Raw genomic sequence first — 13436 nt, 5'->3', positions numbered from 1 at the left:
TTCCAGGATTATACATCTTTACCAGGGGAGAAAGCCTCATGGTTTGATATTTCTCCCCTAACAAATAAGCTATGATGGTGATAATTTATAGAATTACCTTTGCAGACAGTCAAATATAACCTTTGTCATAAGAAAGAACACTGGATCTGGAGTCTGGAAACCTGGGTTAAATAGCAGTTTTGCAGTTTTAGTAGGTCTCTTCCAGTTTTAGAGCACTGTTCTCTAACTGGAACTGTAACTAGCCATTATCCAACTTGGCCACACGGACCAAGCACTCAGAATCACACACAAAGACAGGCACTATTCTCAAGCTTTGGGAAAGCACACCTTAGGTTTCCAGTATCCAAGCGCAGGCTCAGGCGACATCGAGTTCCTATTGCCCCTTGCTGGCAGTCTCTTTGGCCTTCTTACAGGTGTACAGCCATTTAATGATGCGGGCATTCTTCTCGACGACTGAGGTCGTAGCGGGGGCTTGCTCTATCAGCTCCTCTTCCTGCAGTCCATCTTCCTTGCAGCTGTGCCTGGAGAAGCCACTGTCTGATGTGGCTATGCTCACGCTACGGACTTTGAAGGCTATGTGGTCTGATCCTGCAGAGAAGTTTTCCCTACCAAGGTCCTCCACCACCTCCGGATCCAGGCCACAGTATTGAAAGAAGGTGTCAAACTCAGCAATGGATTTAGAGTACCTGGAGCTGATATCAGATTGAGAACGGTGCAGGCCTCTGCGCCTAACTTCCGGGAGCTCAGGACCAGGGGGTGCAGCTTGGCACCTGCTGGGTGCCCCACCAGATAGGGAGAGGGCAGTTAGCTCCTGGGGCACTACTGAACTAGTGACAGTGCTGGGGCCAAGGCTGCTCACTGAGGCCTTTCTAGGGGAAGTATCCTCATCATTGGCTTTTGCCTCTTTGACCTCCTCTCTAACTTTTGGCATCTCAGGGGCCACAAGTGCTTTGTCCTTGCCTGGCCCTTGAAAGAGCTTCTTCACCAAGCCCCCCCTGGAGTTGTCGGTCCCCGGCCCTTTAACAAACTCGCATTTCTGCCGGTAGATGACCAGTGAGTCCGGCCTCAGAGGCTTCCGGGCAATGACTCTGCGGGCCACCGGGCACGGAGCGCGGGCGGGGGGCTGGGAAGCACCCGCTGCCTTCTCCTCCCCGCCGAGGGTGTCGTGGGCGCTTCTCCGGCTCACCAAGGAGCAACTCTCGCTGCTGCTCTCGGAAGTGGAGCTCCGGCCAGTGGGGCCGGCAACCGGCTGGCTCTTCACGTACTTGAGGCGGTCGGCGGCCAACCTCTCCACTGCGCTCTTACTCGCCGGCCGCGCAGCGTCCAGGTGCTGGCGCAAGTACTGGGGGCCCCGGTGCAGAAGCCGCTCGCTCACAGGTGCGTCGATGGCTGACAAAGCGTGCATCCTCACGCTGGAATAGCCCCCCGCGGGCATAGCCGCCGGTGCTCCAAACCCTATGTGTCTGGGCGCTTTGGTACAGGCTGCCGGCTTCCGGCTCCCTGTGGGCAAACTCTTAAATTCGCGCTGATTGGTGGATAGTGCTCTGGTGCCCGCCGCACCCTGCCGGCCCTGGACGAAGTTAGGGTGAATTCCTAAGTTTGCGCTAATTGGTGAATCGCAGGCCAGTGTCTGCTGTGCTCCTCTGGCCGCTCCTCCACTCTGCGATCGGCGCCACCCGGCCCGCCAGCTCCTTTACCTTCCAGTCAAACCAGCCTCCCAGGCTGTGCCAGCCAATCACCTGGGAGGAGGGTGCAGGCCTGACTGACTGGCCCCTGAGCTGGCAGAGCTTCTGGGAAAGGGGGGCACTCTGTGAAGTGCATGGGAGGGTCAGGGCTGGGGAGCCAGAAGTGAAAAATGTTTGTTGAGCTCCAGGTATCATCTGCCTCCTTCTTGGCCCTGGGAATGTCCTGTAATCAATGTTTGGACAGTGGCATTTCCGGGGAAGATGAGGGTCACAGGAGATGGAGTCCCTATACCTGCATCCTGCCTACACCACCTTTAGATTCTTAAAGTGATCTTGGTGCGTTTGAAAACTTTTGTTTTTAAATTTTCATAAGTTTCTGAGAATATATATTTTATTATTAAAAAAAAAAAAAGACATATAGGGAAAGAAAACGCATCGTATATTCAGAGGCAGTCTATGGGTTGGGTAGAATGAATCCAGAAACCCAATAAGAACTTGAGTTCTGGTCCAGACTAGGTCACAGACTGACCGTGAGGCATGACCCAGTCAAGGCAGAAGGATCCATAGAAAGAGTGGGCTTGTGTCAGAGGACGTGGGGGCAAAATGCTTAATCAAATGTCCAGTTTCACTACTAGTTTTTACTGTAACTAAGGTCATGGGAAAACCATGGTTTCACAAGAGGAGTGGAAAGGAGTGGATCAGCATAAGTATGCTAATAGTCTAACAGAGAAAATATTTCCAAAATTACATTCTTTCCAAAAATTGGAAAAAGGACTAAAAATATCTGCCAAAAAATGAAATCCAACTTATCTCTTAGGTTAAGGCAAACACTAAGAACAAAATGACCTTTTCACGAGTTGTGATTGAATACTAATGTGTGAGAACAACACAGCAGCAAGTGGGACAGCAGGTCCCTTCCTGGATATGATCTAATTTTGGAAAACACATCTTGTGTACCAGTAGAGAAAAACAAAAAACAAAAAACACCAAAAGGATTCTGAGGTAGGGGACCTGATGATGAATCAGCAGAAGCAGAGGCTGAATGAATTCAACCAAGGTTTCAGCATAATGGCCCACACCAATGCATCACCGATGGTCAGGAAGCACATGACTTTGTGCTGAAGAGGGGTTTGGAGACTCTTTAATCCCTGTGAGGTTAAGTCTTATAATTATTGGGAGAAACACAAACTGAAACCAAGTTTTCTGAGAACCAGACTCCCAGATAGCCTCATAGGAAAATGTCAGATTCAATGAAAAAGGTGACTGTGGTGGGTGTATTAGGAAAAGTAGTTGAAAAAGAAAGACCTACAGAGAGAAATAAAGATGAAGACAGAGCCTCAGGTTAAATTATTTGTTTTCCTACACCAGGATAATGGTGGAGGGGGCTGATAGAGCCCAATTTTCAAATATGTCTCTATTCAACAAGCCTCGTCTTTGTCAGACAGGAGAAAAAGCATTTGTAATTGATTAATTGAAAGTGACTTTTTTGTGTAGCATGTTGGATAATAAATACTGGACTACTACTGCAAGACTAAGGAACTCTGGTAGTGTAGTGGTTACGAATCGGGCTGCGAACCACAAGGTCAGCAATTCAAAACTACCAGCTGTCCCATGGGAAAAAGATGAAACTTTCTGCTCCTGTAAAGATTTACAGCCTTGGAAACCCTGTACAGGGTCACTATGAGTCGGAACCGAATCCACAGTACATAACAACAACACAACTGCAAGACTAGTGGTTCATCGTCACCAACTGCTCCTTGAAAATCCTACACAAGGTCGCTATAAGTTGGAAATAACTAGACAGTACTCAACAACAGCAAAAGCAATAGCTGCAGTTCTAAGGGAACCCCTAATCAGATGACCTTTGAAATTAGTCTGAAGCTTGGGTGAAGGTCCATCATTTACTATATATGTATCCACTATAATTTCATATGTTATCATTTGTTGTTAAGTGACGTCGAGTCAATTCTGACCCATAGCGACCCTGAATAGAGTTTCCAAGGAGTGACTGGTGAATTTGAACCACTGACCCTCCGGTTTAAACCAAACTTTTGGTCCAGTGTTTATCCTACAGTACCAAACCAGGACTCCAATGTTAACATTTTGTTGTTGTTGTTAGGTGCCATTGAGTCGGTACTAACTCATAGTGACTCTATGCACAACAGAACAAAACACTGCCCAGTCCTGAGCCAACCTCACAATTGTTGCCACGGTTGAGCCTACTGATGCTGCCATTTTACCAATCCAACTCACTGTGGATCTTCCCCTTTTTCTCTGACCCTCCACCTTACCAAACACGATATCCTTCTCCAGCGACTGGTCCCGCCTAATAATATGTCCAAAGTATGAGACACGAAGACTGGCCATCCTGGTCTCCAAAGAGTACTCTAGCTGCAAGTCTTGGAAATTCTTTGGGCAAGTCAATGGATCTATCATTGCCTTTGCTCATCTGTAAATCCAAGCTAATTAAATTCACCTTCTAAATAACTTTAAGTTGTTGCTGCTGTTATGTCATTTTTTGACTCATGTAACAAAGTAGCACCTTCTCATGGTGTTTCCTACACTTCAATATGCGTTGTTGTTAGGTATCATCAAGTCAGTACCGACTCATAGCGACCCTATGCACAAGAGAATGAAACACTGCTCAGTCCTGAGCCAACTTCACAATCATTGCTACACTTGAGCCCATTGCTGCTGCCTCTGTGCATGCCATCCTGTTGGGATTCTTCCTCTTTCTTGTTGTCCCTCCACTTTAGCAAGTATGATGTCCTTCTCCAGGGACTGGTCCTTCTCCAGGGACTGGTCCTTCCTGATAATATGTCCTAAGTATAAGAGATCATGTCTGGCCATCCTGGATTCTAAGAAGCATTCTGGCTGTACTTCATCCAACTCAGATTTTTTTTTTTCCTTTAGCAGTCCATGGTTCTTTTAATATTTCCCTCCAACACCATAACTCAAATGTATCAATACTTTTACAGACTTCCTTATTCATTGTCCAACTATCACATGCATATGATGCTACTGAAAATACCATAGTTTGCTTCAGGTACACCTTAGTCCTCAAATTGACATTTTTGCTTTTGAACACTGTAAAAAGGTCTTATGTAGCAGATTTGCCTAATGCAATGCATCGCTTAATTTCTTATGTTTCTCATACCGTGGTGGCTTGTGAGTTTCTGTAATTTTGAAAGCTATGCCATGGTATTTTAAATACCAGCAGGGTCACCCATGGTGGACAGGTTTCAGTGGAGCTTCCAAATGAAGACAGACTAGGAAGAAAGAGTGATGAACTACTTCTAAATATTTAGTCATTGAAAACCTTATGAATAGCAGAGAAACACTGTCAGATATAGTGCCAGACAATGAGCCCCTCAGGTTGGAATGCACTCAAAATGCAACTGGGGAAGAGCTGCCTCCTCAACGTACAGTTGACTGTGATGACGCAAACGGAGCAAGCCTGTGGGAGAAAAGCCTGTGGGAGCTTCATTTGCTGATGGGGCACAACACAAAATGAAGAGAAACAGCTGTAAACATCCACTGGAAATTGGAACATGGAATGTATGAAGTATGGATCTAGGAAAATCGGAAGTTGTCAAAAATTAAATGGAATGCATAAAGATCAATATCTTAGGCATTAGTGAGCTGAAATGGACTGGTATTGGCCATTTTGAATCTGACAACTACATGGTCTACTGTGCCGGGAATGACAAATTGATGAGGGATGGTGTTGCATTCATCATCAAAAAGAACATATACAGATCAGTCATGAGGTACAACGCTGTCTGTGATAGGATAATATCCATGCACCTATAGGGAAACCCTGTTAATACCACTATTATTCAAATTTATGCACCAACCACTAAAGCCAGTGAGGATGAAATAGAAGAATTCTACCAACTTCTTCAATCTGAAATAGATGAAACATGCAATCAAGATGTATTGATCATTACTGGTGATTGGAATACAAAGGTTGGGAGCAAAGAGGAAGGATCAGTAGTTCGAAAATATGGCTTTGGTGATAGAAATGATGCTGGAGATCGCATAATAGAGTTCTGCAAAACCAATGATTTATTTATTTCAAATACCTTCTTTAGACAACATAAGAGATGGCTATACACATGGACCTCACCAGTTGGAATACATAGAAATCAAATTGACTACATCTGCAGAAAGAGATAATGGAAAAGCTCCATATCATCAGTGAAAACAAGGCCAGGGGCAGACTGTGAAACAGACCATCAATTACTCATATGCAAATTCAAACTGACGCTGAATAAAATGAAACAAGTCCAAGAGAGCCAAAGTATGACCTTGAATATATCCCGTCTCAATTTAGAGATCATCTGAAGTACAGATTTGATACATTATACACTAAAGACAGAAGATCAGAAGCATTATGGGATGACAACAAGAACATCATAACTGAAGAAAGCAAAAAGTCATTAAGAAGACAAGAAGGAAAGGAAACGGTCAAAATGGATGTCAGAAGCGACACTGAAACTTGTTCTCAAGCGTAGAGATGCTAAAGCAAATGGAAGAAATGAGGAGGTCCAAGAGCTGAACAGAAGATTTAAAAGATCAGCTCAAGAAGATAACGCCAAATATTACAATAAAATGTGCAAAAAATCTGGAGTCAGAAAACCAAAATGGAAGAAGAACACACTCAGCATTTCTCAAGCTGAGGGAACCGAAGAAAAAATGCAAGCTTCAACTTTTGTTATTGAAAGCTTCACTGGGGGAATTATTGATTGATGCAGAAAGCATTAAGAGAAGATGGAAGGAATACACAGAGTCACTGTACCAAAAGGAAATGGTTAATGTTGAACCATTTCAAGAAGTAGCATATGATCAAGAACCAAGGTGCATTGAAGGAATTGGCAAAGAACAAGCTCCAAGAATTGATGGAATAATAATTGAAATCTTTCAAGAAAATGAGGCGGCACAGGAAGCACTCACTCATCTCTGCCAAGAAATTTGGATGACAACTATCTGGACTACCGATTGGAAGAGATCCGTATTTGTGCCCATTACAAAGAGAAGTGACCCAATGGAATGTGGAAATCATCTGACAATCTCTTTGATATCCCATGTGACTAAAGTTTTACTAAATATAATATAGAAATCACTGCAAGCATACATTGACAGAGAACTTCCAGAGGTTCAAGTAGGGTTCAGAAGAGACTGTGGAATGAGGGATATCATTGCTGATGTCTGATGGATCTTGGCTTAAAACAGAAAATACCAGAAAGATGTTTACCTGTGCTTTATTGACTACACAAAGACTTTTGATTGTTTGGGTCATGACAACCTATGGACAACATTGAAAAGTATGATTATTCTGAAATACTTAATTGTGCTCATGAGGACTCTGTACTTGGATCAAGCGGCAGTTGTTCAAACAGAACATGGGAACACTGAATCTTTTAAAATTAAGAAAGTTGTGTGACAAGGTTGTATTCCTTCACCATACTTATTCAACCTTTATGCTGAGCAAATCATCCGAGAAGCTGTGTTATATGATATGAAAAATGTGGCATCAGAATTGGAGGAAGACTCATTAACAACCTGTGATATGCAGATGATATAACCTTGCTTGCTAAAAGTGAAGAGGACTTAAAACATTAATGATGAAGATCAAAGAGTTCGGTATGGATTGTACCTCAATGTAAAGAAAACAAAAATCCTCACTGCTGGACCAATAAACAGTATTCTTATCAATGGAGAAAAGATTGAAGTTGTCAAGGACTTCATTCTTCTTGGATCAACTATCAACACTCATAGAAACAGTAGTCAACACTCATAGAAGCAGTAGTCAAGAGATCAAACGATGTATTGCATTATGCAAATCTGCTGCACAAGACCTTTTTAAAGTGTTGAAGAGCAAAGATGTCAGCTTGAGCATTAAGGTGAGCCTGACCCAAGCCATGGTATTTTCAAGAATCTCATATGCATGCAAAAGCTGGATAGTAAATAATGAAGACCATAGAAAGATTGACACATTTGATTTATGGTGTTGAAGGAGAATATTGAAAGTGTCACGGGCAGCCAAAAGAACCAATAGATCCGTTTTGGAAGAAGTGCAGCCAGAGTGCTCCTTGGAGGCCAGGATGGCCAAACTTCATCTCTCATACTTTGGACATACTGTTAGGAGGGACCAGTCATTAGAGAAGGATATCATGTTTGATAAGGTGGAGGGTCAGAGAAAAACAGGAAGACCCCCAACGAGATGGATTGGCCAAGTGGCAATATCGATGGACTCAAGAGTGGCAACAATAGTGAGATTGGCACCGGGTTGGGCAGTGTTTCGTTCTGCTGTGCATAAGGCTGCTATGGGTCAGTACCAACTCGATGGCATATGGGTCAGTACCAACTCGATGGCATCTAACAACAACAACAATTCCATGAGTGTTGATGGTTGATACAAGTAAAATGAAGTATTTAACAATGTCATTGTTTTCTCCATTTAACTTGCTGGTATTTATTAGCCCAGATGTGTGGATTTGTTTTTTTCTCTACATTGAAGTGAAACCCACACCAAAGGCTATGGTTTTTGATCTTCATCCCTAAGTATTTTAAGGCCTCTTCACTTTCAGCAAGCAAGGTTGTATCTTTTGCATGTTGTTGTTATGTGCCTGGAGTCGGTTCCGAATCATAGCAACTCTGTACAGGGTTTCCGAGGCTGTACATCTTTGTGGGAGCAGAAAGCCTCATCTTTTTCCCATGGAACAGCTGGTAGTTTTGAACTGCTGACCTTGTGGTACGCACCCCCGATTTGTAACCACTATGCTACCAGAGCTTCTTCTGCATGTTACAGGTTGTTAACAGCTCTTCCTCCAATCCTGAAGTCACATTCTTCTTCATATAATCCAACTTCTCTAATTGTTTACTTAGTGTACAGATTGAATAAGCATGGTGTACACCTTTCCTGATTTTAAATGATTTAGTGTGTACTTGCTCTATTTGAGTGACTGCACAGGTTTTCCATGAACACATTTAAGTGCTCCAGAATACTCGTTCTTTGCAATGTTGTCCATAGCTTGTCACGATCTACAAAATCAGAAGTCTTTTCATAGTCAATAAACCACATGTAAACATTGTTCTGGCATTCTCTGCTTTCAGCCAAGCTCCATCTGACATCAGCAATGTTATCCCTCATTTCTTGTCTTTGTCTGAATTTGGCTTGAAACTCTGGCAGTTCTCTGTCAACGTAAGATTGCAGCTCTTTTTGAGTTATCTCTAGCAAGTTTTACTCGTGTGCAATAATAATGATATTGTCTGATGATTTCCAAATTTGGTCGCATCATCTCTCTTTGGAATGGGCAAAAATATGGATCTCTTCCAATCAGTTGGCCAGATAGCTGCCTTCCTAATTTCTTGGCATAGATTAATTAATGCTTCTAGTGCTGCATCTGTTTGTTGAAAGATTTCAATTTGCACCCATGAATTCCCAGAACCTTGCTCATTTTCAGTGTCTTCGGTATCCTTGGATTTTTTCCTTCAATAGCATTGGCTCTTGATCATTTTGAGTTGTGCCCCATTAGCAAATGAAAGTCCTGAAAGTTTTCTCCATTCTTGTCATTATATTCAACTCTACTTTGAAGAGGCAGCTCTTTCTTGGTCATATTTTGAGTGTCTTTCAACCTGAGGGTCTCATTTTCTGGCAATGTATCTGACTATATTTTGGTGCTCTTCATCATGTTTCAGTATTCAGTTTTCTGGTTCTATCTGAAAGTATTCCACTGTTATTCATAAGGTTTTGTGAAGACAAAATATTTTAAAGTAGTCCAGCTCTTCTTGTTCCTAGTCTGTCTTATTCTTAAGGCTTAGCTGAAACCTGTTGACCTTGGATGACCCTGCTTGTATTTAAAGTACCGGTGGCATAGCTCCAGAATCACAGCAACAAGCAATCTACCACAGTATGACAAACTGACAGATGAGTTTTCAACTCACAGTGACCCCATTTAACAAAGTAAAATAGTCTCATAGTGTTTTCCATGCTGCAATCCTGGTGTGGCATTGGACGATAAGCACTTGACTACAGACCAGTCACTCTTCAGAATCCTATATGGCACTGCTATGGGTCTGAAATGACTCAATGGCATTTAACAACAATAATCTTTACAGGAGCAGAACACTAGATCTATCCACGAAAAGCGGATAGTTGAATTTGAACTGAGTGCTTAACCCTCCTGCAAATCAGATGGGTGGATTTGAACCAAGCAGTACAGGACTATGTTTGATAAAGAACACATTTCAATAAATGATTTTTACTGTTTTGATCATAACAATGTTATGAATTAGTCATCTGCTTGCCACATTTTGAAGATGGTAAGTGAATTCACATTAAGCATATTAACAATCATCAGTACTAGAAAGCTATATTTAAGATGTATTGTTATTGGAGAAAATAATTATGGATATAATCTGGTAGTGTAGTGGTTACAAATTAGACTGTTAACTTCAAGGTTAACAGTTTGAAACTGCCAGCCATTCCATAGGAGAAAGATGAGGTTTTATGCTCCCGTAAAGATTTACAGCCTCAGAAACCCTATGCATGGTCGCTATGAGTCTGAACCAACTCTACGGCACACCAGCCCCACCACCTCTATGTATCCATAATTTTTCATCTATTAAGGAGTTGTTGTTGTCAAGTGCTGGCGAGTCTGTTATGCCTCATAGCAACCCTGTGTAGGACTTCTGAGGAGCAGCTGGTGAGTTTGAACTGCTGACCTTGTGGTTTAAACTGACCTTGTAGCCCAGTGCTTATCTTACATCACCATACCAGGACTCCACTAATGAGATAGTTTGCTAGAAAAATATTGGAGTAGCAAGACACTGACAAGAGTGTTGTTTAACCCCTAATCTGTTTTTGGTGGAATTGAAAAATAGTATAGCCAATGTGGAAAACAGTTTGGCTGTTTCCTAAAACATTTAACATAGAATTATCATATGATTTGTCAATTCCATTCTTTTGTTTATACACAAAAAGAATGGAAACCTGGAATGCAAACAGAAACCTGTCTGACAAAGTTCATTATAACACTATCCACAATTGTCAAAAGATGGAAACAGCCTGAAAGTCCATAATTAAATTAACAGATAAATTAAACATGTACATACATATGTACAATGAAATATTACTCAGTTGTAAAGAGAAATGAAATCCTGATACATGTGACAACATGGATAAATTTTAAAACATCATGCTGAATGAAATGACAGTCACAAAAGAATAAATATTTTATGATTATTTTTTATTCCACTTATCTGACTTATCTAGAACAGGAACATGTATATAGACCTAAGGTTTGGATGGTTACCAGGGGCATAAGAGAGGAAATGGAAAAACTGGGATTCACTTCTTAGGTGACTGAGCTTCTGTTAAGGGTGATAGAAAAAGTTGGAGACAAACAATGATGATAGTTTCGCAATATGATGTATATAATTAATGTCACTGAATTGTACATGTAAAAAATGTTGAAACAGTTAATGTTTTATTACAGATATATTATCCATAATAATAATAGTAATAAATAGGTATAAAATGTATGTATATAAAACTCTCAAAACCCAACTGTACAAAACAAGTTAAATTAATCCAGTTACAAAGAGGCAAAGCATGTCGAGACATTTCACCAAAGAAAATACACCTGTGAAAAATAAACATATGAAAAGATATCCAATGCCTTTAATCATGTGTTGTTGTCATTGTTGTTAAGTGTTGTTGAGTCGGTTCCAATCCATAGCAACCCTGTATAGGGTTTCTGAAGAGTTGCTGGTGAGCTTGAACTGCTGACTTTGCAGCTCAAAACACTTTATAGTCTAGTGCATTAACTCACAGTGCCACACCAGGACTCCCCTTTAATCATTTGGGATATGCAAACTAAAACTACAATGAAATATCACTGCAAACATATGTCTAAATGACTAAATTTCTTTAAAAATATAATAATAATAGTGATAACTCCAAAGGTTGGCAAAGATGTGAAGAAACTGGATCATTCATAAATTGTTGATGGGAATGTAAATTAATATGTCATTGTAAGAACTGAATCAGTTCTGACTCAAAGAGATCATGCAAAGGGTTTCTGAGGAGTGTCTGGTGGGTTTCAAAAGCCAACCTTGTGGTTAGCAAACTAGTGCTTATCATACAGCGCCACACCAAGATTCTATAAATGAATATTTTGTTGTTGTTAAGTGTCATCAAGTCAGTTCCAACTCATAGTGACCCTGTACAGGGTTTCAGAGGAGATGCTGGTGAGCTTGAACCACCAACCTTACAGTTCAAACCGACCTTGATAGTCCAGCATATTAACCTGCATTAACCACACCAGGACACTTTGAAAATTGTTAGTCAGTTTAAAACAAAAATCAAAAAACTAAACATGCAATTACCATGCAACCAAGCAATTGGACACCTGGGCTTTTTTTTTTTTTTAAGAATTTAATACTTATATCTACACACACACACAATTAATTAAAAAAAAAAAAAGCAAAACAAAAGCAACATACAAAATGCCTGTACGTGAAAGTTTGTGAAAGGAAGCAATTTAAATGTCCTTCTACAGGTAAATGTTTATGTAAATTTTGGCATACCCATTCAATGGAATAATATTCAGGAATAAAAAATAATTAAAAGTTAATATACCAACAACTGGATTAATCTAGAGAATTATACAAGGGACTTCAAAATTGTAATGGAAAAATGGAATTAAAAGGTAATGGAGGTTTCACATGAACTTTTTGAAGCCGCTTGTACTGAAAGCTTAATAATGTATTATTCCATTTTTACAACTTTCTTGAAATGACAAAATTATTTTTAATAAAGGTTATACAAAAAGATTAAAACCCCAAACCCATTTCAAGTCCAGTTCTCACATTTCCCTGAATGACTACCACCACCTCGAAGAGTAGCTTGTGGGTTTGAACCACTGTCCTTTTAATTAGCAGCTAAACGTTTTAACCACCGTGAAACCAGGCCTCCTTCTGTAAATATAACAGCCTTGAAAACCTATAGAACAGTTTTACTGTGTCACATGGGCTCATTATGTCTTAATGACACCTAAAAAATCAACAACATACTTTGATTTATGTGTATCTTTTCAAACCAAATTCATATTAGTATTCTTCTCCCTTGAAGATGAGAGAGTTTGCTGAGTTTGTTTTCTGCTCTGAATGCTCTGAATGTGGACTTCAAAATAAAGCATGAATTATAAACATACTCATTTACGAATAACCGCAATTGTTCAGAAGCACATCAATTAATTATCTTTGGGCTCACATAAGTATGTTGTTGTTGTTAAGTGCCGTAGAGTCGGTTCCGACCCATAGAGACCCTGTACAGGGTTTCCGAGGCTGTGAATCTTTATGGGAGTAGAAAGCCTTATCTTTCTCCCTCATAAGTATAGAGAAATATATTTCACCCATGTGCTCATTTACCTTTCCTCTGGCAAACTCTGGATACAGCATAATCTACAAAACAGTTATATAGCACTTGTTTGTTTAAAAACACTATTTAAAGTCTAATAGCACTGTACTATTTTAATTAATTTCTTAATACAGGGTGGAACATCTTTTTAGGATTTGTTTATTATGTGAATAATGTTAGCAATGTATCTTTCTCACCTGTGGCTCACAGCTATGAGTCAATAAGAAAACTTGAGTTTCTCTGTCTAAACTTGAGTTTCTCTGTCATTTTTTTTTTCTAAAATCTTGGTGTGGCGCCATAGGCCTCAAGGTCAGTTTGAACCT

The 13436-nt window shown here is 40.6% G+C and overlaps 1 protein-coding gene across 1 annotated transcript in view; it reads right to left on the bottom strand.

The window, feature by feature from the left end:
* Positions 1-373: 373 nt before the first annotated feature.
* The window catches only part of LOC102821828 (protein FAM110C-like), a 62487-nt gene continuing 49424 nt past the window's right edge, over positions 374-13436 (bottom strand). The window contains exon 5 of the mRNA XM_006866718.1: positions 374-1570. Coding sequence (XP_006866780.1) covers positions 374-1570 — 1197 coding nt within the window. The remainder of the gene's footprint in view (positions 1571-13436) is intronic.

The sequence above is a fragment of the Chrysochloris asiatica genome, unplaced genomic scaffold (assembly GCF_000296735.1).
Source record: "Chrysochloris asiatica unplaced genomic scaffold, ChrAsi1.0 scaffold00095, whole genome shotgun sequence".
Lineage (NCBI taxonomy): Eukaryota > Metazoa > Chordata > Mammalia > Afrosoricida > Chrysochloridae > Chrysochloris > Chrysochloris asiatica.
This window is presented reverse-complemented; position numbering and strand designations above follow the sequence as displayed.